This window comes from Phyllobates terribilis, unplaced genomic scaffold, assembly GCF_046119375.1.
Source record: "Phyllobates terribilis strain yellow unplaced genomic scaffold, ASM4611937v1 Scaffold_1__5_contigs__length_1240528914, whole genome shotgun sequence".
In the NCBI taxonomy this organism is placed as follows: Eukaryota; Metazoa; Chordata; class Amphibia; order Anura; family Dendrobatidae; genus Phyllobates; species Phyllobates terribilis.
In genome coordinates this window covers 363,301,353-363,324,332 of record NW_027362761.1, presented here as the reverse complement: position 1 = coordinate 363,324,332, position 22,980 = coordinate 363,301,353, and the positions used below count along the sequence as shown (strand labels likewise).

Here is a 22,980-nt window from a genome sequence, read left to right as displayed (position 1 = left end):
GGTCTAAAGTAACATTTTTGTGAAAAAAGTTAAATGTTCATTTTTTTCTTCCACATTCCAAAAATTCCTGTGAAGCACCTGAAGGGTTAATAAAGTTCTTGAATGTGGTTTTGAGCACCTTGAGGGGTGCAGTTTTTAGAATGGTGTCACTTTTGGGTATTTTCTGTCATAAAGACCTCTCAAAGTGACTTCAAATGTGATGTGGTCCCTAAAAAAATGGTTTTGTAAATTTTGTTGGGAAAATGAGAAATGCTGGTCAACTTTTAACCCTTATAGCTCCATAAAAAAAAAAAAAAAAAATGTGGGTTCCAAAATTGTGCTGATGTAAAGTAAACATGTGGGAAATGTTATTTAGTAAGTATTTTGTCTGACATATGTCTCTGATTTAAGGGCATAAAAATTCACATTTTGAAAATTGCTAAATTTTCGCCAAATTTCAGTTTTTTTCACAAATAAACGCGTGATATCGAAGAAATTTTACCACAATCATGAAGTACAATATGTCACGAAAAAACAATCTCAGAATCAGGGGGATCCGTTGAAGCGTTCCAGAGTAATTACGTCATAAAGTGACAGTGGTCAGAATTGTAAAAATTGTCCTGGTCATTAACGTGCAAACCACCTTGGGTTGTAAAGGGGTTAACAAAACTTTATTGATATAATCATGTGCAGCTAACATGTGGTTTTGATGCGTTTTCAGCAGGGCTGTGGAGTCGGTAACAGACATTTATAGGACATTTCATAACTTTCCCAAATTCTTAAAACATTTACAGCACATTCTGCTGTGTACTAGTGTACCCAATTTATTATATATTTTAGGAGTCGGAGTCAGTCCAACGCCACCAAAATGGACACCGACTCCACAGCCCTGGTTTCCACTGTGGTATCGCACTTAAAAACACATGCTTTTTCTGCATCGAATACAAGTTTATGGGGAACATCTGCATGTAAAACTCAGCGTACCCATAAGAGATATTGATGTTACAGATTTGAAACACGCACCGTAGGTCCGTTTATACTGAGTAAAAAACAAATAAAAAAAATCCCAGAGGACATGAGATTTCTATAAATCCGATCCATCTTTCTAGAGTTGCAAGACGTTGTTTTTTGCAAAAATAAGCAGCGTCCAAAACCCAGCCTTAGGCTCACGATATGTTCCCACATGTTGCTTTTTTTTTTTTTTTTCAGTCAGAAATCTGTAGCAAAACTGATCTTTCAGGAAATCGGCTGCGTCAAATCTGCAGGTTTTGCTGCCTTTTTTTTTTCCAGCTTTTTTTCACTGTCCTTCTATCTCTATTTATGCATGCACATAAAGTTCTGTGAAAAAAAGAACCCTATTCTATTTTGCCATCAAAAACGCTGAAAAAATTTACCTGCGTTTTTTGGTGCATTTTTTTTTTCACTACCCATTACTTCCTATGGGTGAAAAAAACGCTGAAAAAAGAGACATGCTCTATTTTCCAAGCACACAACCAAGGCAGAAAATACGCAGCAAAAACACAAGATGTGGGAGCAGAAAATTCTGGTTTCTCATAGACTTTGCTGGTACTGCAAAACACAGCTGAAAATTTGCATAAAAATCTGCAGCAAAATACGCTGCAAAACACAACGTGTGGGAATATAGCCTAAGGCTATGTGCCCACGATGCAGAAATGAAGCAGAAAATTTCTGCAGCATTTCTGCATCTCCCTGGCAGAAAATACGCATGCAGATTGTGCATGCGTTTTTCCTGCATAATACATGCGAATTCACATGCGCTTCCGCATGCAGATTGACAAGCGCTTTCCAGGCGATAGCATCACTTGGAAAGTGCTTGACAACTAGGTCACACTATATATAAATCCATGCTGTTTGCATGGATTTATAGTGTGACCGTAAAACAATGCTTAAAATAAAGCTATACTCACCCCCGATGCCCCGGCGTGTGCTGCAGCGCTCGTTCCTGTCTGGTTCCCGGCTACCGTCATATTGCGAGACACAGCGGTGAATGGCCTGCGGTCACATCTCTGTGACGTCACCAAAGGTCCTTCAGCGCTGCCGGCATGCAGAGAGAAGCCGTCGGAAAGGTGACTATAAACTTTATTTGTTATTTTATTCTTTTTGTAACAGGTACAATGGTACCCAGGTCTGGAGGAGAGTCTTCTCTCCTCCAGACCTGGGTACCATCCGCACATTGAATCGCATATAATCCGCGTGTACAAATGTACAGACGCGCATTAAATGCGTCTCAATGCAAGTCAATGGCGGCGCTTCCGCAAAATTAATGAACATGCTGCGGATTTATGAGCGCTGCAGAAACGCTGCGGAAAAATTCGCAGCATGTGCATTGACATTGCGGAATGCCATTGGGGACCATGGGGTGCGGATTACCATGCGTTTTTGATGATTTTCCGCTGCGGAAACGCATGAAAAACGCATTGTGGGCACGCAGCCTAAGTCTTTTCAGCATCTATTAACTGCTTCATGTTTCCAAAGATGCTGTGCGGTTAATAGAAGCGAACAGGGTCCATTCTTTAATCCTCGAAGAGGCTTTATACTTAGGCTATGTGCCCACGATGCAGAAATGCTCCGGATTTTTCCTGCGTTATCTCCCTGGCAGAAAAAAACGCATGCGGATTGTAGTACATGCGTTTTTCCTGCCAGGGACATGCAGAAGTGAAGCTTTCTTCACATGCATTTCCGCATGCGGGTTGTCAAGCGCTTTCCAAGCGATTTTAGCATCACTTGCAAAGTGCTTGACAACTTGGTCACACTATATAAATCCATGCAACCAGCATGGATTTATATAGTGTGACCCGAGAGAATGTCAAAAAATAAATCTATACTTACCTTCCGATGGCCCCCGGTGTCTTGCTTCGCTCGGTCCCGGCTTCCGGCAGATCGCGGTACACTGAAGGACCTGCCGACGTCAGCGTCGCGTGACCCATCACATGACTATGACGTCAGCGCCGGACCTTCAGTCCATCGCGATCTGCCGGCATGAGAGGAGGAGCGCACTGCGGGCCGCCAGAAGGTAAGTATATATATTTATTTTTTATTTTATTCATTTTTTTTATTTTTTTACAGTTTTCTATGGTACCCGTGTCCGGAGGAGAGTCTCCTCTAGACCTGGGTACCATCTGCACATTGGAACGCGTGGATTGCTCATCTACATATGCAGTGATGCGTAATCCATGCGGTCTAATGCAAGTCAATGGCGGCGAAAACGCAGCAGTTCCGCAAAATAACTGGTAGTGCTGCGTTTTTTTCTGAAATGATAATCCGCAGTGGAAATTTCCGCAGCATGTGCACAGCACATGCGGATTATCATTGGGGAACATGGCAAGCCTTCTACCATGCGTTTTTTAAGCGTTTCTGCAGCGTTTTTGCCGCTGCGGAAACGCTTGAAAAACGCATCGTGGGCACACAGCCTTACAGTACAAGTCAAAGGGAAGGCTCTTAAGACATTGTTTTTTTTTTTTTTTTTGCTTTGAGCATTTTTGCCCCCTTTTTTTTCTTTTTGCTTGGAAATCCTGCTTGTAGTTTCTTCATTGTTGAATAGTGTTAGAAAAAACGTCTAGAAAACGGTAAAGAAAATATGCTGGTGACTAAGAACTTTGAAAAAGCTCTCATGGAACTATTAAAAATGTGCTCACACACAATATCTTTTCCAGAAAAGGAAGCCCGGCAAGTTTTTCTAGAGGTGGATGCTTCAGTTCAGAAAACAGCTTTTTTTTATTATTATTATTATTATTATTATTTCCCAGAAGTATCTTCCTCTTGAAAAAAAACTGCAGGTTTGCTTCCTGGAAATAAAAACGTAGTATTGACGAGCCCTTAGGGCTTGTTTATACACAGTGTTTTTACTGTGGGGAAAAATGCATGTTTTACAGTACCAGCAAAATGACAGATTTCTGAAATCTCATGCACATGCTGCTTATTTTTCTTGTGGATTTTAACCATCAAAGCATTGCTTCAAATCTGCAGCAAGTCAACTCTAGTGTTTTTACTGCGATTTATATCATTATAAAAGAATTGGGGAGGAGAAATGTACATATTTTATGCAGTATTTTTCTTGCCAGCGCTTTTTTTTTATCTGCAGAAAAGTGTGCTGCAAATACTCGTGGTGTGCACGTACCTTAGTTTTTGTCGACGCGTTGCGCTTTCGCTGTGTGTTTTTTTTTTTTGTTTGTTTTTTTTTTTTTTTTGCTGCTTTGTTTATGCAAATTAAAAGCTGATTCTTACCAAGACATTTTGGTTTAAACTTGGGGAAAATCACAAAAAACGCTGCAAAAACTGATTGCAATGTTTTTTTCTTGCTGCTTTTTTTTTGCAGTTACTCATTGCCCTGTGACATGCAAGAGAGGGGGGAATATGATAATTAAGGCGGGAATTTTGAGGAATAATAAGCACATAGGCGGGGATGGCTTGGCGTCCCCCGGACGCTAATCCTGTACAAAATAGGATTGATTAAAGCGCTTTTGTCTGCAATCAGACCTCTACTATGGGCCATACAGGTATGTATAGATTTATTTTTCTATACCCTGTATAGCCATAGTAGAGGTCTGATAACTCTAAAGTGGTGACAGATACTTTTAAAGAGAATGTCTTTCTCTGAAACGCCAATGCATTTCAGAAACAAACATACATGCCTGTGATGCTGTGTCATAGGGAGGATGTATGGATGATGCACTATTATGGGAGTATCTGTGGATGCTGTACTGTAATGGGGGCTGAGGTCTATAGATGACCCTGTTGTAGGCATATCTGTGGCTGACCAAGTTAAGATTGTATATTGATATTAATGAGGGGATTGAGTATGTGTACTTTAATATAAGCCTCCTTTGTTCTTCTGTTATGTAGCTTGCCTGTATAATAACAATAATATAATAATGACAGTAATGGGGTTTCCCATTGTCAGGGCAGCACGGTGGCTCAGTGGTTACCATTGCAGCGCTGGGGTCCTGGGTTCAAATCCCACCAAGGACAACATCTGCAAGGAGTTTGTATGTTCTCCCCGTGTTTGCGTGGGTTTCCTCCCACACTCCAAAGACATACTATAGGGAATGTAGATTGTGAGCCACAATGGGGACAGTGCCGATAATGTCCGTAAATTGTCTGAATTGTAAAGCGCTGCGGAATATGTTGGCGCTATATAAATAAAAAGATTATTATTATTATTGTTCTATAGAAAAGCAGGCTTACCTATTAAAGTAGTGGGGCAGAACAATGAAAGGTGTTTTGACAAAGCAGAGCCTCTTTCTAACTCCACTACATTAAGCTTTTGTAACCGCACAGTCTGAGAGCAGGACACAAGCAAATGCTGCATCCTAGAGTATCCCTCCGGACCCTCCATCCACAGTCTCTCACCACTGACAGCCATGTGAGATAAATAGAACGCTCATGCAGGCACTCATCTCACTCCAAGGCATGGCAGCAATTGTTCCTGGTACTTCTTCCCCTGCCTCTTTGCTGCTGGAAGAAAGAAGGAGCTGCAGCTGACTGTGACCTGATAAGAGACAGATAAGAGCTCTCTTAGGGCCCCGTCACACATAACGAGATCGCTAGCTAGATCGTTATTACGTCACGGTTTTGGGATCGCTGGAGAGTCGTTTCATGATCGATGGGGAGCTGTCAAACATGCAGAACTTCCCAACGATTTCGGCCACCCCAGCGATCTAACTAACGATCTCGGCGGTCGTTGGGACGCTTTCACACAGCAGCTATTTCAACGATCCACACCTTGATAGGGACTGTACTGTGTCACAAAGGCATGCATAAAATTACTTTTCCGCGCCCCACGCAGTCAGGAACAAGACCAGATGTACGGCCAGTCACAGCCGGAGAACGCTACAACGATCCGCAAAATCAGGACTCAGTCGAATGAACTGATATCAACAGCCCGGAGAATTCTGCTAAGATCTGCAATCCAGCACGAGGTCAGAAACTAAGGATTGAATTGCTATTCTGTTCCCTTCTTTATGCACGGCGTAAAATGAGAACGCTGTAGCGACCACCACTCGGGGACGAGGGGCGCGGAAAAGTCCAATTTATGCACGCCTACGTGTCTCAGTTCTGAATCGCTAACGAGGTCGTTGATAAGGTGTCAAATACAGCGATGCACACTGCCCAGCGGGAGCGCAACGACCCAGGAATGCTGTAAATCACCTATATTGTATACAACTCATCCAGTACTCCCCTGTAGAAGGACAAAGCAGAAATGGTATGTTTGTAAAAGTAACTTCAGACTATAAGGCTAAGTGCCCATGATGCAGAAATGCTGCATATTTTTTTTCCGCTTCTCCCTGGCAGGAAAAACGCATGCGGATTTTACATGCGGTTTTCCTGCTAGGTAGAAGCGTTTGTGAAGCGTTTTTGCATGCGGGTTATCAAGCGCTTTTAGCATCACTTGGAAAAGTGCTTGACAACTTGGTCACACTATATAAATCCATGCAACAGGCATGGATTTATATAGTGTGACCAAGTTAATAGTTAAAAAAAAGAATAAAAATGGTAAACAAAACAACATTATACTCACCTTCCGATGTCCTCCGGGCTCCTGTACGATGCGTCCTGGCTCCCCGGCGGCTCGCGGTGGTGTAAAAGGACATTCCTGGGCGGCACGGTGGCTCAGTGGTTAGCACTGCAGCCTTGCAGCGCTGTGGTCCTGGGTTCAAATCCCACCAAGGACCACATCTGCAAGGAGTTTGTATGTTCTCCCTGTGTTTGCGTGGGTTTCCTCCGGGTTCTCCGGTTTCCTCCCACACTCCAAAGACATACTGATAGGGAATTTAGATTGTGAGCCCCGATGGGGACAGCGACGATAATGTATGTAAAGCGCTGCGGAATATGTTAGCGCTATATAAAAATAAAGATTATTATTATTATTCCATGACGTCGGCGGTCACGTGACCTGTCACATGACTAAATAACGTCATGGAAAGTCCTTTTCTACCATCGCGAGCCGCCTGGGAGCCAGGACGCATCGTACAGGAGACCGGGGGACATCAGAAGATGAGTATAATGTATATTTTTTTTATTTTAAATTCTTTTTTTTTTTATTTTTTTTTTTACAGGTACTATGGTACCTGGGTCTGGATGAGAGTCTCCTTTTTTCCAGACTCGGGTACCATCCGCACATTGAATCGCTTAATATCCACATGTGCACATGTAGTCATGTGGATATTAAGTGATTCAATGCAAGTCAATGACGGCAATTACGATGCGTGTCTGCAAAATTAATGGACATGCTGCAGATTTTTTCGCAATGATAATCCGCAGCTGAAATTTCCGCAGCATGTGCACAGCACATCATAGTGGACCATGGGGCACGTATTACCAAGCGTTTTTTAAGCGTTTTCGCTGCGGAAATTCAACTGCAAAAACTCTTGAAAAACGCAAAGTGGGCACCTGTAAGGTACATACACAAAAACCGTGAAAGGATATTGTAAAAAAATGAATCTATAATCCTTTTTGACAAAATGTCAAAGTTTTGCTGATTTGCTGCAGATCTTTTTCCTGTTGGCTGCAATGGGAAAGTTAAAGGGGATTTTCCATCATAGTAAACACTTTCTGTTTTAAAAGATTTTAGAAAAACAATTAACTTTTCAAATACAATTCATTTTTCTATTACAACCTGATAACAATATGGCTCGTCCAATAGCGGACATCTCCTGCTCTGATCGAGCAATTGCAGATTTTTTTTTTTGGATGTAATAAATGGGTTATAATCACAAAAAGCAAAGCCACACTGAGAAGAATTAAAATTCGCCCAAAAATTCAAGAAAAAACACAGCAACAAAGAAAGGAAAAAAAAAGGGCAGCAGTGTTTACCTGTCCAGATCTTCAGAACTAAATGCACTACCAGGGGTGCAGCAAACCCACATAAAGATGGCGGCTACACGGGTGCAAAATACTGATGAGAAAACTACTCACAACCTACCATTTCATGGAGGGGATGACGGCTTAGTATTTGAATTGCACACAAAAAGGCTTGTATAGGGTGCTGTTCACACTAGGGTATTGCACAGTATCCGGTTTACAGCCTATTTGTTACGCCCATACTATTAGACTAGGCGGGCTGCCCGGCACCATCTAAGTGCACCCCATGGGAACAGACACCCCAGTTTACAATGCCTGCACTGATGGGCCTGGCTGGACCCTAGAATTAAAAAAGTGCAAAAATATAGATAGATAGATAGATAGATATGTGTATGTATATTAATTATATGAGGTATTAGTCGATATTTTGGCCAAAATGCGTAAGCTTGTAACCTGTGACAAGGGTCCTCATGCTTACGAGCCCTACTCTAAACACAAAGAGCAAAGCCACACTAAGAAGAATAATGGGTTATGTGTGCGAAGACCGAGGAACTCTCAAACTCCTCATAAAGCAAATCTGCATCTTTATTTGAGGGAAGACAGCGTTCTATGCTGCTGTCTGTACTATCATCAAGAACTGATAAGGAGTACTTCTTCAGTGACTGACTGCTGACTTGTACTGCGCATTCTCCTGTCTCAGAATTGTTCTATAATGTGTATACTGTAGCTAGGAATGCCTTGACTCGGTATAAGAGCTGACTCCTGTCATTCAGGCTAGTCAAGATAAGTGTACAAATCTGAATATTTATACTGTGATTAGGGATACCCTGACTCAGTATGGACACTGGCTTCGGTCATTCAGGCTAGTCATATGTTGGACCTGTGGTAAGAGGTCCGCAATATACATGTGGAATTTATCTTTGAAGGGCCAGTAGGGGCATATTAGGGCCAGCTGACAGTGAGCAGGGCACCATTTTAAGTTTACCTTACATCTGCAAGGAGTATGTATGTTCTCCCTGCGTTTGCGTGGGTTTCCTCCCACACTCCAAAGACTTACTGATACGGAATTTAGATTGTGAGACATCATTGATAATGATGTCTGCAAAGTGCTGTGGAATATGATGGTGCTATATAAGCAAGCATAGTAAATAAATCTTAGGTTACCAACTATTGCAGCAAGGCAGGGACCTAGATTAGTAGGGTATATTAAGTTTTTTTTAAGGATTTGTACAGCTTTGACATAGTAGAGGCCTATCCTATGAGAGGGGTTATTCACACGTCAGTATTTTGCATCAGTGTTTGTATGCCCGAGCTGGAACTTGCAGATAAAAACTATAATTAAAAACTGACAACTTCTGTTTTTTGGAGACGCTCCCTGTTTTGACATACAAATACTGATGTGTGAATAAAGCGTAATAGTAATACAGAAGACTGACTCGTATGGATCTGTGTATCTACTTACAGTGAGATAGATCAAGGCCTTGCCTGTGTACAATTGACATATATTCTGATCCGGCATGTCATGGTATATAACTTGTGTATAACCAACATACACTACCGTTCAAAAGTTTGGGGTCATTTAGAAATTTCATTATTTTTGAAAGAAAAGCACATTTTTTTTCAATGAAGCCAACATTAAATCAATCAGAAATACACTCTATACATTGTTAATGTAGTAAATGACTATTCTAGCTGCAAACGTCTTGTTTTTTTGCAATATCTACATAAGTGTATAGTGGCCCATTTCCAACAACCACCACTCCAGTGTTTTAATGGTACATTGTGTTTGCTGTGTAAGAAGGCTAATGGATGTTTAGAAAACCCTTGCACAAGTATGTTAGCTCAGCTGAAAACGGTTTGGCTGATTTGAGAAGCTATAAAATTGACCTTCCTTTTGAGCTAGTTGAGAATCTGGAGCATTACATTTGTTTGTTCTATGAAACTCTCAAAATGGCCAGAAAAAGAGAACTTTCATGTGAAACTCGACAGTCTATTCTTGTTCTTAGAAATGAAGGCTATTCCATGCGAGAAATTGCCAAGAAACTGAAGATTTCCTACAACGGTGTGTACTACTCCCTTCAGAGGAGAGCACAAACAGGCTCAAACCAGAGTAGAAAGAGAAGTGGGAGGCCCCGCTGCACAACTGAGCGACAAGTACATTGGAGTCTCTAGTTTGAGAAATCGACGCCTCACAGCTCCTCAACTGACAGCTTCATTAAATAGAACACGCAAAACGCCAGTGTCAACGTCTACAGTGAAGAGGCGACTCCGGGATGCTGGCCTTCAGGGCAAAGTGGCAAAGAAAAAGCCATATCTGAGACTGGCTAATAAAAGGAAAAGATTAATATGGGAAAAAGAACACAGACATTGGACAGAGGAAGATTGGAAAAAAAGTTTTATGGACAGACTAATCAAAGTTTGAGGTGTTTGGATCACACAGAAGAACATTTGTGAGACGCAGAACAACTGAAAAGATGCTGGAAGAGTGCCTGACGCCATCTGTCAAGCATGTTGGAGGTAATGTGATGGTCTGGGGTTGCGTTGGTGCTGGTAAAGTGGGAGATTTGTACAAGGTAAATGGGATTTTGAATAAGGAAGGCTGTCACTCCATTTTGCAACGCCATGCCATACCCTGTGGACAGCACTTGATTGGAGCCAAATTCATCCTACAACAGGACAATGACCCAAAGCACACCTCCAAATTATGCATGAACTATTTAGGGAAGAAGCAGGCAGCTGGTATTCTATGTGTAATGGAGTGGCCAGCGCAGTCACCAGATCTCAACCCCATTGAGCTGTTGTGGGAGCAGCTTGACCGTATGGTACGCAAAAAGTGCCCATCAAGCCAATCCAGCTTGTGGAGGGGCTTCAGGAAGCATGGGGGGGGAATTTCTCAAGATTACCTCAGCAAATTAACAGCTAGAATGCCAAAGATCTGCAATGCTGGAATTGCTGCAAAGGGAGCATTCTGTGACCAAAGCAAAGTGTGAAGGAGAAAATTATTCTTTCTAATAAAAATCATTATTTCTAACCTTGTCAATGTCTGGACTATACTTTCGATTCATTTTGCAACTCATTTGATAAATAAAAGTATGAGTGTTCATGGAAAACACAAAATTGTCTGGGTGACCCCAAACTTTTGAACGGTAGTGTATATATAGATTTCTCTTGTCCCATTGAAGCCCCATGTGACATTTGTTACTTGCACATTCTGACTTCGGATTACTGATTATTGCAAGGTGTCACAAGGCCCCTCCCTTCTTTGCTGAACTTCTGATCCCCCATTATAAGGAACTTATTAAATAAAAAATAGTAATTTCTAGGATACTTCCTTAGTTATATTTATCCTTGTATATTTTTCTCCTCTGTGTGCTTAGAAGCTTAAAGGGAATCTGTCACCACATTTGACCTATCTGAACTATGACTTCTGAAAAGAGTGATACCTGTATGCCTCATATCAGATGCCTTGTTGAAAAATCGTCTTTTATGACTTTATGTAAATGACCTCTTCCAGGCTATGGGGAGGACACTGCTCAAAGATAACTCTGCTGCAGATGGATTACTTTAAATAAAAGGGGAAGTTACTAGTGTGAGATTTTTTCCTGAGCGTTTCTGCATCTCCCTGGCAGAAAAAACGCATGCGGATTGTAAATGCGTTTTTCCTGCCAGGGACAAGTGGATGTTGCGCGTTCTTCACATGCATTTCCGCAAGCGGGTTGACAAGTTCTTTCCAAGCGATTTTAGCATCACTTGGAAAGTGCTTTACAACTTGGTCACACTATATAAATCCATGCAAAACGGCATGGATTTATATCGTTTGACCGAAAGAATGGTAAAAAAATAAATCTATACTTGCCTTCTGATGGCCCCCGTAGTCTTGATTCGATGCGTCTCGGCTTGCCGGCAGCTCGCTGTACACTGAAGGACCTGCCGTCACATGACTAAATGACGTCAGCGCAGGTCCTTCAGTCCACCGCGATCTGCCGGCAAGCGAAGAAAAGCGCTCAGCGGGCCATCAGAAGGTAAATATAATATTTATTTTTTATTTTATGCTTTTTATTACTAGTTTTATGGTACCCGGGTCCGGAGGAGAGTCTCCTTTCCTCCAGACCCGAGTACCTTCCGCACATTGAAACGCGTGGATTCCGCATGAACAGATGCAGTGATGCGGATTCCATGCGTTCCAATGCAAGTCAATGGCGGCGAAAACGCAGCACTTCCGCGAAATAATTGGTAGTGCTGCATTTTTTTCCGCAATGATAATCTGCAGCGGAAATTTCCGCAGCATGTGCACAGCACATGCGGATTATCATTGGGGAACATGGCAGACCTTCTACAAGCGTTTTTTAAGCGTTTCTGCAGCGGAATTGCCGCTGTAAAAACGCTTAAACGCATTGTGGGCACACAGCCTAACACAGAACAGGTGAACTGAAATTCGTTGTCTTGCAAACACATTTTTTGCTTGTCTCCGAGCTCTGCTGTGCTGTAAGAATATTGCAGCCCTGTCTGCCTGTGAGATGAAGCTGGTGCGGAGAGGAACCTGCAGGTGTCAGTTATAGTCACACACAGCTCTGCAGTGAGATCAGGAGAGTAGAGAACGGCCATTACACATCACACTGGTAACTCCCCTTCATGTATAATAAGCTCTGGAGGCTGAGTTATCCTCCAGGCAGCATCCTCCCCATAGTATTGAAGAGGCCGTTTAGATAAAGTGATAAAAAATGATTTCTCAACAAGACATCTGATATGAGGCTTACAAGTAGGACTTTTTTCAGCAGTCTACATCCTGTATGCCCATGTTAATAGTTTATAGGTCAAATGTGGTGACAGATTCCTTTTGTAAGGCATATCTAATTAGTATGGGCCTTATTCAATTCATCAAAAATTTTATGCCAGTATTCTGGCATAAAAAGCGCAACTAGCTTCTCATGACATTTCCACTCAACTCACACATGGCGTGCAGAGCTGGGGCATGGCAAATCGTGCTCCAGCAAAGATTAAAGTTTTGGAAAGGTACTTACCCGACGCTTCGGATTCATGAAGAGGCGTACACCTCTTCATGAAGCAGGAGCGTCTGACTTCAGCCCATCTCCTCACCAAGACCGGCGTCAACCAAGTCTATCTTGATACTTATGACTTGATAAGGTTATTTTTCTGTTCATTTTATGTTTGTGGATACCAGTCAGACATTTTTAGTCTGATTTATATAGGTCCTACAGAGGTGAAAAGTGGTGTAAAACCTTCCATATTGACTAATTTACCTAATGTGCAGGTTGGTCCAGTTGTTTGGCTGTGCATTAAGTCAGACAACAAAAATTGATTTTTACATAAAGATTAGGCAATGCTAGATAACTTCCCAAGAAACTATGTTCCCCCAAAACAGTATTAAAAACTACAACCAATCCTGCAAGGTATTGCATGCATAGATCGATTTGAGTTACCTTCTTTAGCATACTAAGTGCTGTCTCAATAAATTTTTATTTATTTTTAGTAAGAGGATCAAAGCCTGGAAAAAATGTGCAGCTCCAAGAAAATGAAATTAGAGGGTTGTGCTTGAAGTCTCGTGAAATCTTCCTCAGTCAACCAATTTTGCTTGAACTCGAAGCACCTCTTAAAATCTGTGGTGAGTACATGTTTCATTTTACAGAGTATGTTTCCAGCGGATCTCTCGGTTTTTAGTTAAGAGAGCCTGTCACCAGATAAAACGCTATTAACCTGCTGATATGGGGTTAATCTGCAGGTTAACAGTGTTACTAACCTGTCCGGTGCCTGCACTTAGCCGAACACTGGGGAGAAAATTACCCTTAGGCTTAGTGCCCACGATGCAGAAATTTTCCTGAGCATTTCTGCATCTCCTTGGCAGAAAAATGCATGCGTTTTTGACGCGTATTTGCATGCGTATTTGCCATGCGTTTTTCCAGTACATTGTATAGGCAAATACGCATGCAGAAACGCACAAGAATTGGTCATGTCCTTTATATTTTCTGCGAATAAAATCTACGCAGAAAAAATCCTGACCATGTGCACAGAACTTGCAGAATGTCATGGGATAAGGTATGCAATGCGTTTTTGGAGCGTTTACGCACTGCAAATACGCACCAATAACGCATCGTGGGCACACAGCCTTATTCCCCTGGCAGCGTCCTGGTTGTAGTCACAGGGGCGCCGCCGGCGTGGGTTCAGTCACTGTTCTGAGTATACAGAGTGGCCTCTCTAACCGTGGTCCCAGCCTTGACTGACAGCTGGCACCAATGCAGAGGGAGTGTCAGTCAGGGCTGGGGGCACAGTTACAGCCGCCTATACAGAGCTATAACTGAACCAGCGCCAGCTCTGCCCCTGTGACTGATACCAAAACGCTGCCGGGGTGGGGGGATGTATAAATTTAATTTTCTCCCCACAGCGTTTGGCTAAATGAGGGCACCGGCAGGTTAACGCTATTAACCTGCAGATTAACCCCCTATCTACTGGTAATAGCATTTTTTTTTTCTGATGACAGGTTCCCTTTAATCACTATTTAGGAATTTTTTTTGCCCATAATTCAGAAGCACTTTTATGTATATTAATATACATGTCTGTTTGATTTAGGTTATATAGAGATAATTACATAATTCTATACAAATACATTACTTCCCCGGTATTACCTGCTTTTGTCACACACATTATGCAAATTAGCTGATGACTCAGAGGGTGAGGAGAAACACTGCTAGTCAAACATTTGAGCAACACTAAACACAATATGGGCAAAGGCATTTGGGCACCTGCACATTACATCTACAGGAGCTTCTATGACATCCCATTCTAATTCCATAGGCAGTAATATGGAGATGCTCCCCCTCTATGTTTAATAGATTATATAAAGCTGAGCCGACTCATTGTTAATTGCTGGCAACGCCACAAGATGCAAACAGATCATTTCCTTTTTTTTTTTTTTTCCTTCTTTTGTTGTCCTGCTCCTAGAGCCGTAGTGTTTGGGGGTTTCTTTTTCCTCTTAACTAGTATTTGTCAGCGACGTTGTTTTGGGAGACATGTAACTTATCAAATTCTTTATAAGGAGGAATATAAACATAGCAACAATTCTTCCCCTTTTTTTATGCATTGTACCTTTACTCTGTATGTTATTGCGGTTGTGTTAGTGGTAACAAATGTATTTCTATGCAATAAATACTGTTAGAGAAAAATTTTGCTTTTGTGTCTCCATCTTCTCAGCGCTATAAGTTCTACATTCTTCAGTGAACGCAGCTGGGTGAGGGCTTGTTTTTTTGTGTTTAGAAGCTGTAGTTTTCATAGGTCAATCATGTGCTACATGCGACTTTCAGATCCCACTAATATGCTCTTTGAGGGGGGGGGGGAGAAGCTACTCCTACTTTGATTTTATAAAAAAAATAAATTCATTTTTAATGCATTCTGATACTTGCCATTTATTTTAGGCAAAGTGATCAAAAATAGCAATTCTAGTTGTGTTTTTTTTAATCACAAGGGGATTGGAACATGCGATACTTTGATAATACACTGCACTTCTCTTCTGTGCATTTTTCAGCCTATTAGCCCCCCCCATGCATCTTGTGGTATCTGACAGGCTGAGATATAGCAGACACTGTTCAGCAGTCACACTCTTCACAGGCTGCTATCCCTACAGTGCCAGCATAGACTCTAGCTCCAGTCCCAGCACATGCAGCAGGAACTCGGCTGTATATAACTGCCAGCTCCCACTGTGGATGGCACGAACACCCTGTGACGTAATTATGTCTGAGTGCGGTGAATTACTTGCAATCTGGATGCACAACTACGTCCTTTTGCGGGAAGCGTTTAAAGTAGACAGGCACCATTTACACTTCTGTTTGACTAACATATATGTCTACAGTGATAGAAAACTATATAAAGTGCCCAAAAAAATGTAAATGCCTCCACTTCCTGGCTTTCCTGTTTCTGCTTTTTCTCCACACAGAGTGATAGGCTTGTGTTTATTTATACAAATTTGTTTTTGCAGGTGATATACATGGGCAATACTATGATTTGCTTCGACTATTTGAATATGGTGGATTTCCTCCTGAAAGCAATTATCTATTTCTTGGTGACTACGTGGATCGAGGGAAACAGTCCTTGGAAACTATTTGTCTCCTTTTGGCATATAAAATAAAATATCCAGAAAACTTCTTCCTCCTTCGAGGCAATCATGAGTGTGCCAGCATTAACAGAATCTATGGATTTTATGATGAATGTAAGTATATTTTTGATGTTTGTGGCATTTAATGCCGCTATACAGTAGACATGATTATAATATTAATGTAATAGAGATTTGGTGCCATTAGCTTGGTTGAAGTCTGGATCTCTTCCCTGCCTGAAGAACAGATGGCTGAATTAGTGTGTTTGGCTTAGGCTGCGCCAGTATAAGATTGTGTGGTAGTAAATCATGTTTATACAAATGGTCTTATATGAATATATCAATTTTGTCCATTTTCTTTTTAGGTAAACGAAGGTATAATATTAAGTTATGGAAAACCTTTACAGACTGCTTCAATTGCTTGCCAATAGCAGCAATAGTTGATGAGAAGATTTTTTGCTGTCATGGAGGTAAGTTTTAAAAAAAACAAAAACCTTAGTGTACACATTGCTTTGCCATATACATGTTTCTAAGTCTGTGTAACAGCACATGAAGTCTGAACTCTTCTATATAAGAGGCCCTTATGTGCTTATAATACTTGCCTTATGGTTTCCTTGTAGTATATCACTTACAGGATAGAGGATAAAACTATGATCACCGGGAGTAATAACCCCACCAATTTTAAGAATAAGGGTCCCTTGTCTACAATATGTGCATTGGAGCTTCATTCATAGTTTGTGGGACTTACCAATATAGCTGAGCACTGTACACGTGGACATTTACAACAATTTACATTATTAAAAAAACACTACAGTTATACCCCTTTAAGGACTAGGCTAATTTTCATTTTTGCGTTTTTGTCATCCAATTTTTCAAAGACAAGTAACTTTCATTTTCTGCCAACATGCATGTATAATGGCTCGCTTTTTGCAGAACTAGGTACAGTTTTGAAAAGCAATCCATTTTTATTATACAGGAAAATGAGGGTGGGGGGTTAAAATGTGGTGAATTGGTAGAGAGGAAAAAAAACAAACAATTCCTTCACTGATTTTTGAGTTTTATTATTACGGCGTTAATTGTACTGTAAAAATGACCTGGAAATGTTGTTCTCCAGCACGATTAAAGTGATTCCATACATTTATAGGTTAATTTGTTATTTTGTTTTGCTGTTAGTGTCTTTAAAAGAAAAATTGAGTCGGTCACTGGTTTCAGAGACCTAGAGCTTTTATTTTTTACTTGCAAAAAAAAAATTAAAAAAACATTAGCATTTTTATTTTTTTTTCTTCCCTTTTACGACATTTACAGTATGAGAAACAATTTTATAATTTTGATCCAACTTTTACGGACAAGACTATACAAATGTGTAATATAATTTACTGTACAAAAGTTTTAGGCAGGTGTCAAAAAATGCTGCAAAGTGCCTTCAAAATTAGAAGGGTCTAATAGTGTATTTTTATCAAACTGTAAAGTGAATGACCTAAGAGAAATCTAAATCATAACAATATTTGCTATCACCAACTATTGCCTTCAGAAAAGCATCATTTCTTCTAGGTATACGTGCACACAGTTTTTGTAGCAACTCTGCAGGGAGGTTGTTAAAAACATATTGAAGAACTAACCACAAATCTAAAGTGGATGTAGGCGTGCACAAATCCTTCTCTCTTTGTTAACTTATACAGACTCTATGTTGAGATCAGGGCTCTGTGGGGACCATTTCGTCAGTTCCGGGGCTCCTTGTTCTTTGCGCTGAAGATGGCTCTTAATGACATTGGCTGTATGTTTTGGATGATTGTCCTGCTGCAGAATAAATGTAAAGTCAATTAGATCCTCCTTGATGGCATTGCATGATGGATCATGTCTGCCTGTGTTTCTGAGCATTGAGGGGACAAAGAAATTAGCAACATTGAGGAGGACCATGAACGCAGTGGTCGGCCAGGGAAACGTAGTGCAGCAGATGAGACACATCACTCTTACTTCTGTTCAAAATATGGAGATGTTCAACCGAGCCATCAGCTCAGAACTAGTCGCAAACAGCAGGACCTAGCTACACCCATCTACTGTTCGGAGCAGTCTGGCCAGAAGTGGTCTTCATGGAAAAATTGTGGCCAAAAATCCATACCTTGACACGCAACGAGTTCAAGTGACTCAACTTTAAACTAAAACACAGTAACTGAGATGGAAAAAATTGCATCAGATGCTCTGGACTTACAGCAAAAATTTCATATTTTGACTTGTAACAAAGTCAGTTTGTTTGCTGAACGGCTGCAGAGCTGTACAGCAATGAGTGTCTGCCGGAAACAGTGAATCATGGTGGAAGATCCTTGCAAGTTTTGGACTACATTTTAGCAAGTGGAGTTGGGATTTGGCTAAGATTAATACACTGTGTGCAGAATTATTAGGCAAGTTGTATTTTAGAGAATTATTTTTATTATTGATGAACAACTATATTCTCAATCAACCCAAAAGACTCATAACTATCCAAGCTTAATATTTTTGGAAGTTGGAGTGTTTTTTTTTTTGTTTGTTTTTTAGATTTGGCTATTTTAGGAGGATATCTGTTTGTGCAGGTAACTATTACTGTGCAGAATTATTAGGCAGCTTAATAAAAACCAAATATAATCCCATCTCACTTGTTTATTTTCACTAGGTAAACCATTATCAGTGCACAAAATTTAGAAATAAACATTTCTGACATGCAAAAACCAAAACCAAAAAAATTAGTGATGAATATAGCCACCTTTCTTTATGATGACACTCAACAGCCTTCCATCCATAGATTCTGTCAGTTGCTTGATCTGTTTTCGATCAACATTGCGTGCAGCAGCCACCACAGCCTCCCAGACACTGTTCCGAGAGGTGTACTGTTTTCCCTCCCTGTAGATCTCACATTTTATGATGGACCACAGGTTCTCTATGGGGTTCAGATCAGGTGAACAAGGGGGCCATGTCATTATTTTTTCTTCTTTTAGACCTTTACTGGCCAGCCACGCTATGGAGTAGTTGGATGCATGTGATGGAGCATTGTCCTGCATGAAAATCATGTTTTTTCTTGAACGATACCGACTTCTTCCTGTACCACTGCTTGAAGAAGTTGTCTTCTAGAAACTGGCAGTAGGTTTGGGAGTTGAGCTTCACTCCGTCCTCAACCCGAAAAGGTCCCACAAGTTCATCTTTGATGATACCAACCCATACTAGTACCCCACCTCCATCTTGCTGGCGTCTGACTCGGAGTGGAGCTCTCTGCCCTTTACTGATCCAGCCTCTGGCCCATCCATCTGGCCCATCAAGAGTCACTCTCATTTCATCAGTCCATAAAACCTTTGAAAACCAGTCTTAATATATTTCTTGACCCATTCTTGATGTTTTATCTTATGTTTCTTGTTCAAAGGTGGTCGTTTTTCAGCCTTCCTTACCTTGCCCATGTCCCTGAGTATCGCACACCTTGTGCTTTTTGATACGCCAGTAAAGTTGCAGATATGAAATATGGTAAAACTGGTGGCAAATGGCATCTTGGCAGCTTCACGCTTGATTTTCCTCAATTCATGGGCAGTTATTTTCGGTCTTTTTTGGCCAGCACGCTTCTTGCACCCCTTTTGGCTATTTGCCATGAAACGCTTGATTGATCATGCTTCAAAAGTTTGGAAATTTCAAGACTGCTGCATCCCTCTGCAAGACATCTCACAATTTTGGACTTTTCAGAGCCAGTCAAATCTCTCTTCTGACCCATTTTGCCAAAGGAAAGGAAGTTGCCTAATAATTAAGCACACCTTATATAGGGTGTTGATGTCATTAGTCAACACCCCTCCTCATTACAGAGAGGCACATCACCAGATTTACTTAATTGGGAGTTGGCTCTCAAGCCTATGCAGCTTGGAGTAGGACAACATGTATAAAAAGTATCATGTGATCAAAATACTCATTTGCCTAATAATTCGGCACACAGTGTAGTGTCTTCAGTACTGAGAATTACAGGCAGATACTTAGAATTGCATGATAGATATTTGGTAGGCGTTTGCCTCAAAATTTATTCTGAATTTGCACAATCCTACATCCACAGATATGTGGTTAGTTCTCCAAAATGTTTGGAACAACTTCTCTGCTAAATTCAGAGAAAAACTATGTCAATGTAAGGCTGTGTGCCCACTATGCGTTTTTCAAGCGTTTTTGATGCGGAATTTCTGCAGCAGAAACGCTTTAAAAACGCTTGGTAATCCGTGCCCCATAATCCCCAATGAAAATCTACATGTTCTGTGCCCATGCTGCAGATTTTTCCACAGCGGAAAAATCCGCAGCATGTCCATTATTTGTGCGTTTCTGCATGTGGATTTGAGGTTCCAATGGACTTGAAAAACGCAAGTCAAATCTGCATGTAAAAACGCTGCAAAAAAAGCGTGTAAAATCCGCAAGCATTTTTGACTGCTAAAACCATGCAGAAACGCTGCAGAAATTTTCTGCATCGTGGGCACATGGCCTCACTGGAAGAATTGACGCAGATTTGAAGACAAATAATGTTCACACCAAATATTGATTCAATTTAGATTTATTTTGTTCACTCACTGTGCATTTTGGTAATTGATAAAAAATAAACTAAGGCTGAGTTCACACGATGCGTATTTAATGCGTTTCTGCAGCGTTTTTGCAGCTGCGTAAACGCCGCGGAAACGCATTAAAAACGCATGGTAGAAGGGCAGCAATGATCCCCAATTGAAATCCGCATGAGCTATGCCCATGATGCGGATTTTTCCGCAGCGTAAACGCTGCGCTCAAAAATCCGCAGCATTTCAATTAATTTTGCGTAAACGCGGCGTTTTCGCCGCCATTGACTTGCATTAGAACGCGCCAATTCCGCAAGACTGCATTTGTACTTGCGTTATTGGCGCGTTCTAATGTGCGGATGGTACCCGGGTGTGGAGGAGAGGAGAGTCTCATCCACACCCAGGTACCATTAAAAAAGCTGTAAAAAAAGAATAAAATGAATTTAAAAAAAAAAAATATATATATATATATATATATATATATATATATATATATATATATATATATATATATATATATATATATATATATATATATATATATAATGTACATACATACATGCCCGCGCAGCTCTCCTGCTTGGTTCCTGGCACTTGCAGTGAGTTGTAGGACCTGCGCTGATGTCAGAGTCATGTGACGGGTCACGTGACGCTGACGTCGGCAGGTCTTTCAATTCAAAGTTGCCGGCGAGGGAGAATGGATTGAGCAGGACAGTGCGGCCCATCGGAGGTAAGTATATACACTCTCTTCTCACACTATATAAATCCATGCTGTTTGCATGGATTTATATAGTGTGACCTAGTTGTCAAGCACTTTTCCAAGTGATGCTAAAATCGCCTGGAAAGCGCTTGTCAATCCACATGCGGAAACGCATGTGAATCCGCATGTATTCCGCAGGAAAAACGCATGCACAATCTGCCTGCGTTTTTTCTGCCAGGGAGATGCAGAAATGATGCAGAAATTTTCTGCTTCATTTCTGCATCGTGTGCACATACCCTAACACTTGTATTTTTGAAAGCATTCTTACTCTGCAGCGTTTTTCCACACCTGCCTAAACAGTTTGCACAGTACTGTATATGGAAAATGTGATGGCTATCTGAGACTATTAAATACCCAGCATAGGAATACCTCTTTAAACTTGTTTGACAAATGTATAATGTAACCTATCCTCTGCTTTGTATAGAGCGAAGTACAAACTGTTACACATTATACAAGGCCCAATCGTATGATTCAGAGCATCCTGAATGTTTCCTTTTTAGTATTGAGGTGTAAAATATGTGCCCTCACAAACCTGTATGAGACTAAAGGTGCTTTCACACTGCATTCAGGTGCCCTGTTCAGTGGCCCATCTGGGCTTATGTCCAAATCCTCCACAAAACAGGATTTGGCATATGCGCCGACGAGACCATAAACTATAATGGTGCCCACAGAGCAAACGTGTGCTCTGATGTGCATCATTTTTGGACATGTACGCCTGCTGGAGGTGGACACTCAGACGGATTGGAGCCATGACTGAACCACTGAAAGGGTGCCTGAACGCAGTGTGAAAGCACCCTAAGGCTGGGGTTCACATGAACAGGAGTGTACTGAATGGCTGGTTACTGCATGGCAAAAATACACTGCTCAAAAAAATAAAGGGAACACTTAAACAACAGAATATAACTCAAAGTAAATAAAACTTCTGTGAAATCAAACTGTCCACTTAGGAAGCAACACTGATTGACAATCAATTTCACATGCTCTTGTGCAAATGGAATAGACAATAGATGGAAATGATTGGCAATTATCAAGTCACACTCAATAAAGGAGTGGTTCTGCAGGTGGGGACCACAGACCACATCTCAGTACCAATGCTTTCTGGCTGATGTTTTGGTCCCTTTTGAATGTTGGTTGTGCTTTTACACTCGTGGTAGCATGAGACGGACTCTACAACCCACAGAAGTTGCTCAGGTAGTACAGCTCATCTAGGATGGCACATCAATGCAAGCTGTGGCAAGAAGGTTTGCTGTGTCTGTCAGCGTAGTGTCCAGAGGCTGCAGGCGCTACCAGGAGACAGGCCAGTATACCAGGAGACGTAAAGGGGGCCGTAGGAGGGCAACAACCCAGCAGCAGGACCGCTACCTTCACCTTTGCAAGGAGGAACAGGAGGAGCACTGCCAGAGCCCTGCAAAATGACCTCCAGCAGGCCACAAATGTGCATGTGTCTGCACAAACTGTTAGAAACCGGCTCCATGAGGGTGGTATGAGGGCCCGACGTCCACAGATGGTGGTTGTGCTCACAGCCCAACACCGTGCAGGACGTTGGGCATTTGCCACAGAACACCAGGATTGGCAAAGTCGCCACTGGCGCCCTGTGCTCTTCACAGATGAAAGCAGGTTCACACTGAGCTCATGTTAAAGACGTGACAGAGTCTGGAGACGCCCTGGAGAGCGATCTGCTGCCTGCAACATCTTTCAGCATGACCGGTTTGGCAGTGGGTTAGTAATGGTGTGGGGTGGCATTTCTTTGGAGGGCCGCACAGCCCTCCATGTGCTCGCCAGAG

At 41.5% G+C, this 22,980-nt stretch overlaps 1 protein-coding gene across 1 annotated transcript in view; it reads left to right on the top strand.

Annotated features, from left to right (window-relative positions):
• Window positions 1-22,980, top strand: part of PPP1CC (protein phosphatase 1 catalytic subunit gamma) — a 38,872-nt gene that overhangs the window by 7,143 nt on the left and 8,749 nt on the right. Inside the window, exons 2-4 of the mRNA XM_073676316.1 lie at window positions 13,292-13,423; window positions 15,788-16,018; window positions 16,267-16,371. Coding sequence (XP_073532417.1) covers window positions 13,292-13,423; window positions 15,788-16,018; window positions 16,267-16,371 — 468 coding nt within the window. The remainder of the gene's footprint in view (window positions 1-13,291; window positions 13,424-15,787; window positions 16,019-16,266; window positions 16,372-22,980) is intronic.